Below are 15,970 nucleotides of genomic sequence, written 5' to 3' on the forward strand. Positions count from 1 at the left end.
TTCCAAAAGGCTTTGTATAAAAACAACACGCCATTTGTTTTGCAGGCTGCTAAACGCGGTGTAAATACGATTTCAAATCTTCTTGTTTGCGTTTTGAAGAATGGTATAGTAGATGGCTGTCCAACACAGTAAAATGAGCAGCATTGCATTTTCTTTTGGCTAAGTGTTGTCTAAAATGTTTTGAATTAACTGCGCCATAGTTTGCAGTTGTAATGGGTTTTCCACAAAGCTTAAATAAAGCATTATTTAAAAATGATGAAACAACTTTTGATTGTAACAAGAGTGCTTTTTGTTTTCACTTCTCAGACAATGCATTTTATTTTTACATCCAAGCAACACTCTACAAGTTGAAAGATAAATGTAAATTAATACAGCACTTTTAAAATTAAACATTTAGCACAGTTTAATAAAAGAAGCTAGTCAATGTTATCTTGTGCACCAACAGAGTTATACAAGCCAATTGAAATTGTGGCATAGTCTTGCAAAACAGAAAGAAGCAAATGTGTATTTGTGTTAGGAGGTAGATTGTTGTTAAAGACTAGAGTTTTTGTCTAATTGAAATTGCAATAACATTCATGTGAGGTAGGGGTGCGGGAAAATGTTTTAGATTGGGTGTGCTGTGTGTACGGCCGTAACCATTAGGTCACAATTCCAGATAGAGCGAGGTCGGCAAAAGGCAGATTCTAACCAGGGATATCTCGTCAAAAGCCTGATAATAAGAGCCTTACACGCTATTGCCTATGCCCCAAAGGGACAATATTGGCAGTTGGTCTAAACCAGAGACAACTTTGGTCCTGGAGTGCCGGCGTCCTGCAGAGTCCGGCCCCAACCATAACTAAACACACCTGAAGCAGCCAATTAAGGTCTTACTAGGCATACTAGAAACAGGGTTCCGACACCTTAGTTAACTTCAAATTCAAGGACTTTCCAGGTCCAGTACCCTCAAATTCAAAGACTAAATGTGGGGACACATTTCAAGTGAGAGCTGGGTTACATTGTGTTACCCTTTAAGATACATTGTTACAGTTCCCTTTCGAGGGAACTCGTGTTGCGTCACTGCGGTGACACATTGGGCACGCCTCCAGGGGTAAGTGCGTCTAAATGTGTATATCAAATTCAACCAATGGTGAGGCTTAACGACAAAGACAGGGTGACGCGGGAGCCAAGAAGTATATCGCTATCTGAAATATTGCCATAGACGGCGTTACAGGGACGCAGGAAGTATGGCAAGGGAGACGCAGCGTCTCGTTTCCTTCTCAGGGAACAACAGTTACATACATAACCCGAGATGTTTCCATGTGTCAAACACAACTATGCAAAAACATTTTGGTATGAATCAACATTCGCATACGGAAGATATAAGCATTTAAAGTGAACAGTTTAGCATGTGTGCTTAAAAAGTCTATTTTTATGCTATTATCCTACACTACACAGGGAATAATATGGATTTTTCCAGAAAACTTCTTGCATAAAATCGATTCAAGCACTTTCAATGACCTGTATCTATGTATGCATATTTTCAACAACTTCCCAGGGCCTTTAATTTTCCCCCCAGATTTACAAACTTTCAAGGACCTGTGTGAACCCTGTAGAAACTTTTAGGCAGGTGTGCTGAGGCAAGTTGGAGCCAAACTCTGCAGGACACCGGCCCTCCAGGACCGAAGCTGCCCATCCCTGGTCTAAACCGATACTCTAAATGAATAAATACATATAAATGGAACAAATTTTGTGTTACAATCCTGTTAAACTTCCAGCACCCCTGATGTAAGCCATGAAAAGCATTTTTCTTTAGCGAACAAGCAAAATAATACAAACTTCGACAAAATTACATTTTAAACTGCATTTCTGTTTTCAGAATATAGATTTTACTTTATACTATACTTTATAATAATAGTTTTTCTCAATTAAAAAGCTAAAAGGTGCTTGTAAGTTAACACATTGCCAAGAAAACCTGACCAGTGCACCATAGACACAAACTGAGTCTTATAACAGTTTCCCACTCCGCTATTATGACCAGTCATAGAGCAACAATGTATTATACATGTTATTTAGACATGATCCTTAAGGTGCCAGCACTGCCAAACACTACTGAATCCACAGTTTAATCATATGACACCATAAATCCATAATTCATGCTGTGGATACAACCAACATATCAGTCTTGTCTTGGGAAACAGTTTTGGGGATTCAAATCATTAACTCCTGCAGTGGATAAATGATGGGAGAGCAACTTGCTGGGTGCGGTGAGGATAGCTGTGACCAGATAGAAATGGGACTAAATGTTCAGCTCAGGGTTTTGATGTTCTTCAATAATGCTGGTTTAAGCACATCAGCCGTCTGCCCTCCTGCAGCGGCGATATCTGCCTGCACTGCGGCATCCCACGAGAAGGTCAGCAGAGCTGCTGGGGCCTGAAAGGTAAAGGCGGCCAATTTATGGATCAGTGAGAGTTGTAATGGTTTTCATCCAAATATTGTTTTAATATTGTAATAGGGGTGAGTGATTTTCAGAATTTTTGGTTGAGTTTACATTTTTACAGACTTTATAGCCTCTGTGCATTACCTACCAGATTATTCTCATTTAGTGCTGAAGACTCATCATCTATTAGTTTATGTCCTCCAGGCGCCAACAATTCAAAGGGTTGCCAGTCGTTCTCCAGCGAATCACGCACAAACTGGTACAATGCTGACACCTTCTCCCACGCCAGGAAAGTGCCTGCAGATTGATTTCACATTAATTTCAATCTTTGATATAACCTTACGGACTAATTTTTTGAAAAATCAATGTTATTTTTCACAAAATGTTCTTTATATTATATTAACATTACAACAGGGTCGCATATTGCAAGGCATGTTTAAAACAAACCACTGTGCTCGCTCAGTAAATATTGTGATGTCATCAAACGAACAACCAGCTCACCCTGGAGTATATTTTCATCCGGTAGCCGAACTCTCAGAAGGGCGTAGCTGTACTTTCTTCTCTCTCTTTGCTCGTCTTTTTCACGCATGGCTTTCGTTCTCAGCATTGCGTTTCTCTCCACGACTTCGCTTCTGAATGATAAAAAAAGCAACTTTTGTTGTGACTAAAGGACTTTTAATGGATAGCTAAAATGATGTTTGGAGATCTAAAGGTGTTTGTTTCTTTACTTGAGTTGCTGTTCTTTCTTCAGTTCCTCTGGAGTCAGATTGTAAAAGTCAGGGGGCAGCTCAAAATGCATGGCTTGCTGAGATGGTCTGAAGACCTGCGGCTGGCGGTCCAGCTTTGCTCTGATTGGCTCCCCCTTTTGCAGACACTCCAGATTAACCTTCATCTGCTCCAGGCCCTCTGATTCCTGTGGTGGCAACACTAGGTACTCCTCAGTCTTATCTGAGAGAAATGTTTGTGAGGGGTGTCAGGAACAGATGTGAACATTAATGCAAGTAAGCTGACTGATTCTGAAATTAAAGAGCTGGAATGAAGAGTCGAAATTGAAGAGTGCATCTGACATGTTTTCTTGTAAATTAAAAATTTTATCAGGCTCTTTTGTTTAGGTTCACTGTCCTTTCTGAATAAGGGTAAAAGGCTCAAAAATCTGGTCAGTATCCTAATATACACTCACCTAAAGAATTATTAGGAACACCATATAAATACTGTGTTTGACCCCCTTTCGCCTTCAGAACTGCCTTAATTTTACGTGGCATTGATTCAACAAGGTGCTGAAAGCATTCTTTAGAAATGTTGGCCCATATTGATAGGATAGCATCTTGCAGTTGATGGAGATTTGTGGGATGCACATCCGGGGCACGCAGCTCCCGTTTCACCACATCCCAAAGATGCTCTATTGGGTTGACATCTGGTGACTGTGAGGGCCATTTTAGTACAGGTAACTCATTATCATGTTCAAGAAACCAATTTTAATTGATTCAAGCTTTGTGACATGGTGCATTATCCTGCTGTAAGTAGCCATCAGAGGAGGTCATAGAGGGATGGACATGGTCAGAAACAATGCTCAGGTAGGCCGTGGCATTTAATCGATGCTCAATTGGCACTAAGGGGCCTAAAGTGTGCCAAACAAACATCCCCCACACCATTACAATACCACCACCAGCCTGCACAGTGGTAACAAGGTATGATGGATCCATGTTCTCATTCGGTTTACGCCAAATTCTGACTCTACCATCTGAATGTCTCAACAGAAATTGAGACTCATCAGACCAGGCAACATTTTTCCAGTCTTCAACTGTCCAATTTTGGTTAGGCTGTGCAAATTGTAGCATCTTTTTCCTATTTGTAGTGGAGATAAGTGGTACCCCGTGGGGTCTTCTGCTGTTGTAGCCCATCCGCCTCAAGGTTGTGCGTGTTGTGGCTTCACAAATGCTTTGCTGCACACCTCTGTTGTAACGAGTGGTTATTTCAGTCAAAGTTGCTCTTCTATCAGCTTAAATCAGTCGGCCCATTCTCCTCTGACCTCTAGCATCAACAAGGCATTTTCGCCCACAGGACTGCTGCATAATGAATGTTTTTCCCTTTTCACACCATTCTTTGTAAACCCTAGAAATGGTTGTGCGTGAAAATCCCAGTAACTGAGCAGATTGTGAAATACTCAGACCGCCCGTCCGGCACCAACAACCAGGCCACACTCAAAATTGCTTAAATCACCTTTCTTTCCCATTCTGACATTCAGTTTGGAGTTCAGGAGATTGTCTTGACCAGGACCACACCCCCAAACGCTTTGAAGCAACTGCCATGCGACTGGTCGACCAGACAATGGCACCAATGAGCAACCGAACAGGTGCTCCCAACAATCCTCCAGGTGAGTGTACGTGGCAAAGCTCCCTCAACCGGGCAAAAAACTTTTGAACCTTGAAAAACGCACCATCTTTCATCCGATTCTTCAGTGCACTTAGAGGACTTTGCTGAAAAATCAGATATTGCCAACAAACAGGCATTTCTGAATGGCTTGAGGCCAGGTATAAGCAGATTTAAAGTATTTGATGAGATTACAATAAGTGCCGACAGCATTCGGTTAATATCATTATCTCTTTTTTGACAGAGGTGGCATTTAGCAGCTTTTGCATCTAAGCTCTTTAATTGTACAATACCAGTGTAGTATGAACAGAAGAAAAAAAGTAGTTTATCAGTAAGCCGACTAATAATTAAATTGATTAAACGTTATTTGAAATACTAGCTGTGTTTGCTAAGGAAAAAATCAATATTATTATTTCAACTTTGTTATCTTCGCCTTCGACTGGCAGCATGGTGCTTTCAAACCCCAGGGCCTGCAGGTACTCCCGAGTTCCCTCGACTCTGCTGACCTTCTCCTTTGTGTGCAAGACAAGAGATTAATTGTTTTAATGAGCGCTAGCTGTGACGTCTCACTATCATAACAGTACAAAGAAAAACTCCAATACCTGAAACACTTTGTTGCTGAGTTTGATCTTCCGATACTTCTCCTCTGTTGGATTCTTACAGATGTTGTCCACGTACTTGCCCGCACATGACATTTTAGTTTGTATATTACATTATGCAATCACTAAAATATGAGTTTTGTTAGCAATACACTCCTTACTTGCTGATAATATCCACCGCAGTTTGAACTTTCTCTTTGTCTTTATTAAAAGTGTGAATCATCATAATGGAGGCCTCCAACGCATCCTCAGAAAACCTCTGTGAATGATGAAGCACTGCAGTTTTATTTCATGTCGATACAAGGGTGAACATCATGCAGATAGGAATGAATCATGATCTTACCATCAGAATGGCCTCCTTGATGTGCAGCTCTCTTTCAGACTTTGTTAAGGTTTCTCCAGTAAGGGGACAAATAAAATACACTCCCGACACTGAGAAACAAGATGGATCCTTCTGGGGAACACTGGAGCCCTTGAAATGATACATGCAATCACAATTTTAGATTCGTTTTTATCAAAAAATGTATATAGCACGACGATCAAACAGACTATTTTATGGAGCTTTTACTGAAGAAGACCCTGAAAGCCCAGATAGCATTTTGGTGGATGCTGCGTCCACATCAATATGGCAAAAAATGTAATAAAAATTCACTCAACAACTCTCCTATATTTCAATAAATATAAGGCCTACCTCCAATTCTACGTTCTTCTGACTGACTGCTGTGGCCGCCGCCTCTGCTTCAAGTTCCCGCTTCACTGAAATTTAACAAAATGCTTAACTTAAAGGAATACATCACAGTTTTTAATTATTTTACCATGTTCTTACCCCAACTTAAACAAATTAATACATACCCATCTTTTTTCAATGCGTGCACTTAATCTTTGTAAAGCCAGTCGTGAATGTGTTAGCATTTAGCCTAGCCCCATTTATTCCTTAGGATCCAAACAGGGATGAATTTAGAAGCCACCAAACACTTCCATGCTTTCCCCATTTAAAGTAGTTACATGAGTTATTTTTGAGGTTGAAAGTGCTGCAAACTAAGTGCTCTTCGCCACATTTTATTTTGTGCCAACATACTTACTTGTGTAACTACTTATGTAACAGTCTTTAAATAGAGAAAACATGGACGTGTCCGGTGGCCTCCAAATTCATCCCTGTTTGGATCCTAAGGAATGAATGGGGCTAGGCTAAATGCTAACACATTTACGACGCGCTGTACAAAAATTAAGTCTACACATTGAAAAATGATAGGTATGTCTTAATTGGTCTAAGTTGAGGTAAGAAAATAGTAACATATTGAAAATGGTGGTGTTTTCCTTTAAGGTGGATCATTGGTCCCAACCCAGATCTTTAAATATTTTTTCCACATTCATGTGGCTGTTTACACTATAGCCAATTATATCTGCATATGGCTTCACCTGGTTTCTTATGGCATCCTGTGATGTTTGGACTTTGGGGCGATGCTGTTGCTCGATCCTGGCCAGGGCGGCGGCCCCTGCCATCTTTGCACCTTCAGTAGGAGCCTTTCTGGTTGGGCCATGGGCAGTGGACTTTGAAACCTCAGGTTTAGATCTGCAAAAAAGTCCAGGGATGGCTCACAAATATTTGTGGTCAAAACATTGTTGCGACCAATGACATCACTGAAGCTGCATGGGTTAAGCTTAAACCTCTCCCATGTGACTAACAGAAAATCTTTTTTAAGCCTGTTAACCTATGAGTCATTACTGGCATAAAACATATAGGTCAAATTACAAATTTTATCCTAAAGATACTATACCGATCAAAACAAAACGAAAAAAAAATACTTTTAGTCTTATGTCATTAGACATTGATTATACAAATCTATGTTCATATTAGAAATACAGCGAGACTCCCGACAGGTATGAATACAATTTTTACAGCTTTCTTTTTATTGTATTATAAATAAGTATACACTACTATTATAATTTAAGTTGCCTGGTGTTGCGTGAGGTTTACATTTTTTTGCTATAACAGATATAAGATAATATACCTTGTGTCGTCTGTGAGTTTCTTCCCTGGACCCGATGTTTTGAATTTTATATCCTTTTTGATTTCATCCAGAAACTTCTTCATGATACTGGATAATATGTTGAGAAAGTAGGACTTTGAAATAGCTGTCAGACTACAGCCCAAGCGATATGTTTACTATTTACAACAGGAAGGGGACCGTTTTTGAAACGGAAATATGATCATAAAGCGATCGTACAGTAAAGGTTACGTTGTGGCGGCCCCACGTGGACGGGAAGTGCAATTTCAGTCAGATTCGCAAATCTTTAAAAAAGGCATTCAATAATAAAACTGAATTTGTTTTTAAAAAGAAATGGAATCATATCAGCCAAATTAAAGCTGTATATTTTCCCTTTAATAATAATAACAATTTATTTCCATAGTATTGCGCCTTCATAATTACAGCATAAAAAACAATGGCAAAAACAACTATAAAATAACTTAAAAGATTAATTAAAAATAGGTGTTTTAAGTAATTTCTTAAAACATATCGCCGTATCTGTTTGAAACATAAGAATGAAGGTTACTTTACGTAAGTAACGATTCACTTGGGTTAAAGTCAAATAACGAGTTCCTTGAAACCATAATCGAATAAATTATAAATATTATTTATCTATTTCTTGTGGAAAGATAAGAGACCGTTTTAAACACTTATTTTTAAGTAATTGCTTGATTTCATTCATTTTTAACCAAAAGGTTTTTTTTAAAGATTTTTTGGCTATGTGGAATAAATAAACGCTTTTAAATTGAACTCTTTAGCGATGTACACATTGTACATTTCAATTGGTGGACAGAAGAAATGGCACCTCATTCATCCATTCAGCGATCGGACGGAGGCGGGACTTCCGCTGCCAGAAATAGAATGAGCGGAAACCGCTGCAGAAACCCCGCTTTTGCGTACTGTATCTGAAGCAGGTCTTGCTGTCGGCCCGTGAAACGGACGCAAACGAACAGAACGAGGAGCGGTACATAGCGGGACGACAAGATGCCGCACAATTTCCGCCCCGGTGATCTTGTCTTCGCTAAAATGAAGGGATATCCTCACTGGCCGGCCCGGGTAAGCGCCAGCAGGAGAGCTCGCGCACGGCTCTCGCTGCATCCAGCACACACCCCCATCAACCTTACCGTGATCAGCTTTACTTAAGTGCCTGACTGATTACACAAGATAAAATCTTGACAAATATAGTTTAGCTGCAACTTTAGGGTCTACACTTCTATATTACTGTATTTGTTTTATATTATTGCCATTGAAACGAATGTATGAGGTTAGCTGCATGGCTAACTTGCTTGCACCACTGTACGTGTTGCTAAAGTCGCGTGATCGCAGTTAATGTTTATTTTTATAATATATGCATTCGGGAGTCGTCTGAAGATGCCTATTGGGAACTGTTTACTATACTGTAGGCAGGAAATGTATAGTGTTGTGGTTCTGTCATAATGCCTAGATGACCTGTTTACACCTGATGCATTGATGCATATTTTTCTGCACGTGCATTTAAGGTAGTCTTTCCAAAGTACAATACCTGTATGCATACATGTGTGCTTTAGATAGATAGATAGATATAACTGTTAGATTTATCTTACAGAGACTCATGAGAAGCATGTTGTTACTTTTTATAACGTGTTTGTTTGTGTCTCCTCCGGATTGAGGATGTTGCAGATGGGGCTGTGAAGCCACCACCTAACAAGATTCCTATTTTCTTTTTCGGGACACATGAAACGTAAGCATCTCACACCTTAATGGGGATAAATTGTTTAATAGTTGTCGACCGACAGTTTATTATACTACTACATTCAGTTCGCCTTTACAACATAAGAAGACTTAATTTATATTAAAAAATGGATAATATCCACATACCCTTTTATTTTAGAGCATTCCTTGCACCCAAGGACCTTTTTGCATATGAAAAGTGCATCGATCGGTATGGGAAGCCCAACAAAAGGAAAGGATTCAACGAAGGCTTGTGGGAAATCAAGAATAATCCTCATGCCTCCTACGGCACACCTGCAGTGAGTTGATTTTGCGTCAAAAATTAGAAAGTGTTTCATGACAGAAAACGTTAATTTGCCATATTTCCCGCCGTTTTTCGTTTAGGCTGCATCATCGTCTGACAGCGAGGAAAACGAGCCTGCTGCAGCAAGTGATGCAGAAGAAGAGGAGGAAGCAGTGGTACCCAGGAAAGCTGAAACTGGAAGTGAGGATTCCGATTCTGGGAGTGAAGATCAAAGGAAGCCTGCTGTGAAGCGGAAAGCTCCCGCCGCAAAGGTATCCAAACCCGCAAAGGTATCCAATTTACAGTACTTTAACACATTGGTTAAATCATGTTAGATAAGGCGTTTAAAATAACTGCTTGTATTGGTTGATTCACCTGTATTTCATATTTAGTGTGATCTAAAATTTTGTCCGGTGCTGCAAATGTCTGTTTTCAATGTTATAACATAGTTTGATCTTTGGGATATAGTGATGTGGCTTTTTAAAATGTTTTGGGGGTTGATTTTGTTCAAATGTTGAGATCATGTTTAAGAATCTTTATGTCTAACTTTGCAGAGGCCGCCGGTGAAGAGGACACGGGCATCGTCCAGTGACCGAGAAGTAGAGGAGAGCAGATCTCCATCAGAACCAGAACCTTCACCCAGTTCAGATTCGGACTCTGGCAAAAATAGTGACCAGGTTTTCACCTCAATACTTAAATCCAGTCTCAAAACAGAGTTTCAACCATGCAAAAATATGCAATACAGCTATAAAGCAGTTACTATGTGTATTTGCTGTGCAGCACCCATAAAGCTAAAAGTATAGGTGCGTTTTTACACACATGCGAGGGTATGCGTACAGTGCACCTAATGCAGATTTTATCATCAAAATAGTAAGCACACTGACAGATTTTTGTCACGTGCATACTTTGTATACGTAGGTTGCACATGTGCGTATATATTGCCCAGTAGATGCATTGCATTTTGCCACAGTGCGTCTGCGTACATGTACGAGTCAAACTATGCTTTGCAAGGCTGTGCGTATGTTCGTAATGCATAAAACAAAGTGAAATAAGAGGTATATGACAGTATTAGATATGTCAAATTTAATAAAGTTTTGCCGTTTCAGTATTATTATCAATGTGTTTTCACAGGACTTCTCACCACAGAAAGAAACAGGTGGTCGAGGGGGCAAAAAACCAGCTGCCAGAGGCAGACGAAAGGTGAGACGAGATCCATTACCATCCCTCAATCTATTATAACATACTGTACTTGTGTGGTTATATGCTTTTATTTTTGTTTTAGAAAGCATCGTCAGCCTCTGATTCAGAGTCCGGCTCTCAGTCAGACAGGAAGGCAGCCAGGAGCGAATCAGAAGACGAGAAGCCACGACCGGCCATCTCTGGATCCGAATCGCAGTCTGAATCCAAATCCGATTCCGATTCGGAACCTCCTCCCAAGAAACCACAAGGCCGCAAGAAGGGTAAGAATGCACGCTTGGTGACATTAACCCAACGCGTTGTGAACATGTTATAATTAGTTTTAACAGCGGAGTAATTCTGTCGAATGACAGCAATGGATAGTAACCTGATCCGAGTCAGTTGTCAGGGCTCGGATATCAGGAATCCTAGACAGGCACGTGAGAATACTAAAGGACACTTTTTGCATAATTTTCTAAGCGGAGAAACCTCCACCAAAGCCACGAGCTAGAAAACCCAAGCCGGCTCCAGAGAGGGCTCCTTCCTCTTCATCGGACAGTGATAGGTACGTTTTGTTTATCTGTCATTTCTATATGGGTCTTATAATTTAATAATTTAATGACCATTTTTCACTGCTCTCACTTTTGATAATAATAAAGCCATGCTTTAAGGATGTAAATATACTTAACATTTTTAAGAACGTGTTGTGGCTGAATGACATGTTGAATTTTCGTCTTGTTTTGTGTGTTTGCAGCGACAGTGAGCCAGACCGTGTCAGCGAGTGGAAGAAAAGAGACGAGGAGCGACGGAGGGAACTGGAGGAGCGGAGGAAGAAAGAAGAGGCAGAGGAGCTCCGCAGGCTCAGAGAGCGAGAGAAGGAAGAAGAGGAAAACAGGAAGAAGGAGAAGGAGTCCAAGGCCAGGAGAGGTAGCAGCAGTAGTGGCAGCAGCAGTTCAGACGAAGATGTGGACGAGCACCCTCTTAAAAAATCCAAGAAACCTCCACCTCCCCCCATACCTGCCCCGTCTGACTCTGACTCGCCACCTCCTTCAGAGGCAAGTCTTTAAAAATAATAAACTATACTGTGATATTTCTTAATGTTAAAATGTTAAGCTTTTTTTTTTACTTTTGACTAGGTAAAAAAATCCAGCAAACGTAAGGACAGCCAGAAAGGGCGACAAAAGAAAGAAAAGGAGGTGAAAGAGAAAAAGGAAAGGCCGATTAAAGAGAAAAGGCCACAGAGGTCGGAGGAAAAACAGAAAGCTAGGTAATGGCCTGTTTTAAAAACATCATGAGCTGCCTATCTAGGGTGCTTTACCTTTCAAACTTAATGCTGATTTCTTTTTTCTCAAAAGGTCCAAGCCAGAGAAGCCAACACGTAGGCCGGTGCGTCAACCTGAGAGGAAAGTCGAGAAGAAAAAAGGTCTAATTAACCATTTGCATGCCTAAGCATTTAAAATGTGTTTTTTTATAATTAGGACTCATTTTTCTCATTCTGTGTAAATGCAGAGCCTTCTCCTGAAGAGAAACTACAGAAGCTCCACACAGACATCAAATACGCACTAAAGGTGGACAACCCGGTGAGTAGTGACATCATCAGCATTATGTATCTGTGTTTAGCATAATTTCTGCGTTGTTTGAACATATCTGTAGTCACTTTAACACACAAAACATTATGTTTTCAGAAAAGTCTGGCCTTTTTAGAGGCAAAGGTATTTATGCAAGCAACGGCGTTTCATGCTTACACATACAAAGCAAGTGAATGAGAACTTGGTATTTGCAAGTTCCTCCATGTCTTTTAGCGATTCATACACCCATATTATGGATGCCCACATTTTCTATCTAGCTCTTATATTTAGGGCAGTGTATGAATGCACCCTGGTATCATTTTGTTTTTTAATCTGCTACTCTTCACCCTCCAGGACATTGAGAAATGTCTACAGGCTTTGGATGAGCTCGGCTCTGTACAAGTAACCTCTCACATCTTACAGAAGAACGCAGATGTTATTGCAACACTGAAAAAGGTGTGAAGCTTCTTTAGAATTATTGACTTTGTTTTGAAACGTATTCATTTAAATGATTTTTAGATCATAAACTTGAAAAATCCAAGTACTGTACATGGTTTAGTGTTTATTATTGCCTCACTCATGTGTTTTGCTGTTTGTAGATCCGTCGATACAAGGCAAGCGGTGCAGTTATGGAAAAGGCCACTTCAGTCTACAATAAATTAAAACTCCAGTTTACTGGCAAGATGGAACCTAATAAAGCAAAACCGGATCAAAAGAACCAAGAAAACAATGAAAAAGAAACAGAAAACACAGGTGAACTACTTTTGTCAGGTTACGTGTTAAAGCAAGCAACCAAACTTGTCCTCACTGCTTGGATAACGTATCAAAAGTCTATTTTGAGTCGCCCATCAATGTATCTTTCCCTCTGTAGATTCAAAACCAGTCAACGGTGAGTCGGAGGGTGAGATAAAGGAAGGCTCCGACTCCGAAGGGAATCTAAAACCCACAGACCAAGAGAAACAGGATGAGAACAAATCTCCAAACTCTATCAGGTTTAACAACAACTTCCTTTCATTCACTTTTATGCTGCGTTTACACCAACCGCGTTTCAGGCGTCAAAATCGCGCCTAGTTTGCCTCTTGAATGCATTCGCGCGTGTAGACAAAGTAGACGCGTGGAAAAAGCAAGCATTTGACGCAAAATGCAGAGGCAAAATCCGCTTCTTGTGGGAGGGGCAAGTGCTATGCGGTTGTCTGTTTGCAAGATGACTGATGTTGATTGTGCATTTATCGAGAGAGTTACCGGTTTGTATTTGTTAACCTTACTATAGGGGGAAAATAAACGGTGCGGGTCGATAAACGTCACGTGATTCAAAAGTGAAATGTGTATTACAACTTACCAGGTTGCCCAATGTCCTCAGTGACACTCTTCCAAGCGAGGTCCTTTTTATTCCTGTCTCTATAGAAATAAGAACTTGTGTCGTATAGCTCCGGGTGACTGCTTCGGACAATATTAAGAGTTCATGTTGAATGAGTGACTCCAGGCGGGGCTGCCGGCACAGCAGCATGCAGGCTCCTGATTGGTTAACGAGGCGCGAAATTCCGGCAAAGTTAAAATTGTTCAACTCGGGCGTCAGCCGGCAATTTGCGTCAAACACAAAATGCACCATTCGCGCGTATTGCGGCAGACGCTCAATTCGCGCGAACTACACGCGCAAACGAGGTGGAAACGCGTCTTCCGCGCCAAACGCTTCACATTGACTTAACATTGAAATCACTCCCGCATCACGTCTCTACCGCAGTTGTTGTAAACGCAGCATTAGCAAATGGTGGATAAGTGGCTTTATGTCTTTGATGGGAATTTTGCTCCAAGATGAACAAAAGATGTCCTACTTGGCAAAATCAGGGTCACCATTAGTATTGGGACATACTGGTGTCATTGCTTGTCTCTTATGTACCACAATGTTGGGTGATATTATGCCAACCATAAAGTTTGGGACCACTGGCTTAGGGTAACCAACTTGATAACACTGGTTTGCTTTAGGTAGTGGATAAACATTCATAATAATAAAGCTTTAAAGGCACCTATTATCAAAATCCACTTTTACAAGGTGTTTGGAAATAAATGTGTGTTGGCAGTGTGTGAACACAACCAAGCTACAATAAAAAAAATCCACCCCCTTCTTTTTTTATTGCCTATTAAACCAAAGCAGTCTCATTAGACATGCCGTTTTGTTTCTTTTGGTAATGTGACATCACACTGATAGAGCCCCACAGACACTGACTGACTCCTGCATTACCTTAGCGAGTTGTATGCTGCCCACCACCATATGTCAATTGTGAGATACTATTGGCTCACTGTAAACTGAAAGCACTTATTGTTTCTATTGGTAAGGGAGGGAGAAGTTGTTGCACATTTGCATTTAAAGGTACAGACACGAAAACAGTGCATTTTTAACATATAATAGCTATAATAAATTACTGTGGAGTATTTTGAGCTGAAACTTCACAGACACATTCTAGGCACAACTGTGACTTATGTCATCTCGTAAAAATGCCCTTTTTTATTTGTTTCTCAGGCCAAATCCAGACAGCCCAGCAGAGGAGCCAACACACAGAACTGACCCGACAGAACAAAATCCACCATCGGACACAGAACCAATAAACGAGTCCAGCAGAGAACATGAAGAGCAGGTGTCATCTGAGAGCTGAATGGAGAACTGCTGTCAGTGACACCCAGATTCTGAACTGCATCCCTCTTTTACACTCATAAACACGCTCTGGCTTCCTTCCTTCGTTCATTTGTGTTACGTTTTGTCTGCTCAACTTTGTACGCTACATGAGTTTACGTGTTGTACATAAAATGTGATATGAACATTATTAGCACTTTTGAATCATGAGGTCGTAAGGCGCCCTAATGTAAATGTTGGATGCGGAAGTGATTCTGCACTAACCGCATTCGGTCAACCGAGGGAGGTTTTATTTCAGAAACACGTTGACATCTATGGGAGAACATCAAAGCATAGATGTATTTGGAGACTGTCTTATGTCGTCACCTTTTATGAGTGAAACTCAGATTTTGTTTTTGTATGAAAAAAAAAGTTTATAAAAAGCAGCCTGGTTTTGCATTGATCAAGACCCGCTATGATTAAGCCATACTACATGACGCTTAATCATCATCAGTGCACACATTATGTATTTTTGATTTGTCTGGTATAAATTTCAATAACCCTGTCTATGGTTCACTAAATTCTGTAGATGTACTGTTAGTTGATCATTGTCTGGTCCTCACATCTGCTTACCGATTAGGATAAAAACCTGATGCCCATGCATTATAATATAGGTTGACTCAATAATTCTTTTTGTTGGATGTTATAAAACATGCTTATCATGCAAATTATAAACATTTCTAGTGCTATGTAACTTGGTCCAAGCTTTTTTTAGCGTCCGTGAAGGATTCAATAAAAAAATCTGCATGATGGCTACAACTTGGAATGTCTTTTAACAAGAATCACATATTTGAATGAAACATACCCTTGAGTTGGATGTTTATAACAATACTAACAAACTGCTTGTTGCACACTATGTACTATACTCTACAATCCAAGTTAAGAGAAATATTTTATTATAACACACATTTTTTTAAAAACCTTCTAAATTGGGGAAATGGTATTTTAACTATGTATTTAAAACAAATATGAATCTTGCAAAATGACTACAATTTTAAAACGTACCGAGAGCGACGCGTTCTGCTGCGCGCATAAAGCAAGTTTTTTTTTTTTTTTTTTTTTTTGCGCATAAAGCAAGTTTGTGATTGGTCGACTGTGCGTCCACGTCATTTCGTACGCACCGCAAAAAGACGCGTCAACTGTAGATTCC

At 40.2% G+C, this 15,970-nt stretch overlaps 2 protein-coding genes across 5 annotated transcripts; one reads left to right on the forward strand and one right to left on the reverse strand.

Annotated features, from left to right (window-relative positions):
• Positions 1–265: 265 nt before the first annotated feature.
• ubxn6 (UBX domain protein 6) lies at positions 266–7,588 on the reverse strand. Its single transcript, XM_073862063.1, has 11 exons — positions 7,398–7,588; positions 6,798–6,958; positions 6,077–6,135; positions 5,729–5,857; positions 5,544–5,644; positions 5,389–5,461; positions 5,210–5,298; positions 3,145–3,360; positions 2,918–3,048; positions 2,565–2,713; positions 266–2,409 (listed from the first exon to the last, which is right to left on the reverse strand). The coding sequence occupies exons 1-11, from the start codon at positions 7,478–7,480 to the stop codon at positions 2,284–2,286; spliced, it is 1,317 nt and encodes a 438-aa protein (XP_073718164.1). The 5' UTR covers positions 7,481–7,588; the 3' UTR covers positions 266–2,283.
• Positions 7,589–8,259: 671 nt separating this feature from the next.
• Positions 8,260–15,579, forward strand: hdgfl2 (HDGF like 2). Of its 4 annotated transcripts, none has more exons than XM_073862060.1 (17): positions 8,260–8,467; positions 9,055–9,135; positions 9,286–9,424; positions 9,510–9,680; positions 9,963–10,085; positions 10,540–10,608; positions 10,691–10,868; positions 11,065–11,149; positions 11,339–11,639; positions 11,721–11,851; positions 11,940–12,007; positions 12,094–12,164; positions 12,270–12,296; positions 12,507–12,608; positions 12,752–12,905; positions 13,024–13,144; positions 14,671–15,579. In XM_073862060.1, the coding sequence occupies exons 1-17, from the start codon at positions 8,400–8,402 to the stop codon at positions 14,801–14,803; spliced, it is 2,022 nt and encodes a 673-aa protein (XP_073718161.1). In that variant the 5' UTR covers positions 8,260–8,399; the 3' UTR covers positions 14,804–15,579. The 4 variants fall into 4 exon arrangements, with proteins under 4 accessions (XP_073718161.1, XP_073718160.1, XP_073718163.1 ...); XM_073862059.1 differs by having other exon boundaries at positions 8,262–8,467; positions 9,510–9,698; XM_073862062.1 differs by lacking the exon at positions 12,270–12,296 and having other exon boundaries at positions 8,262–8,467.
• Positions 15,580–15,970: the final 391 nt, after the last annotated feature.

Source organism: Misgurnus anguillicaudatus, chromosome 23 (assembly GCF_027580225.2).
Source record: "Misgurnus anguillicaudatus chromosome 23, ASM2758022v2, whole genome shotgun sequence".
NCBI lineage: Eukaryota > Metazoa > Chordata > Actinopteri > Cypriniformes > Cobitidae > Misgurnus > Misgurnus anguillicaudatus.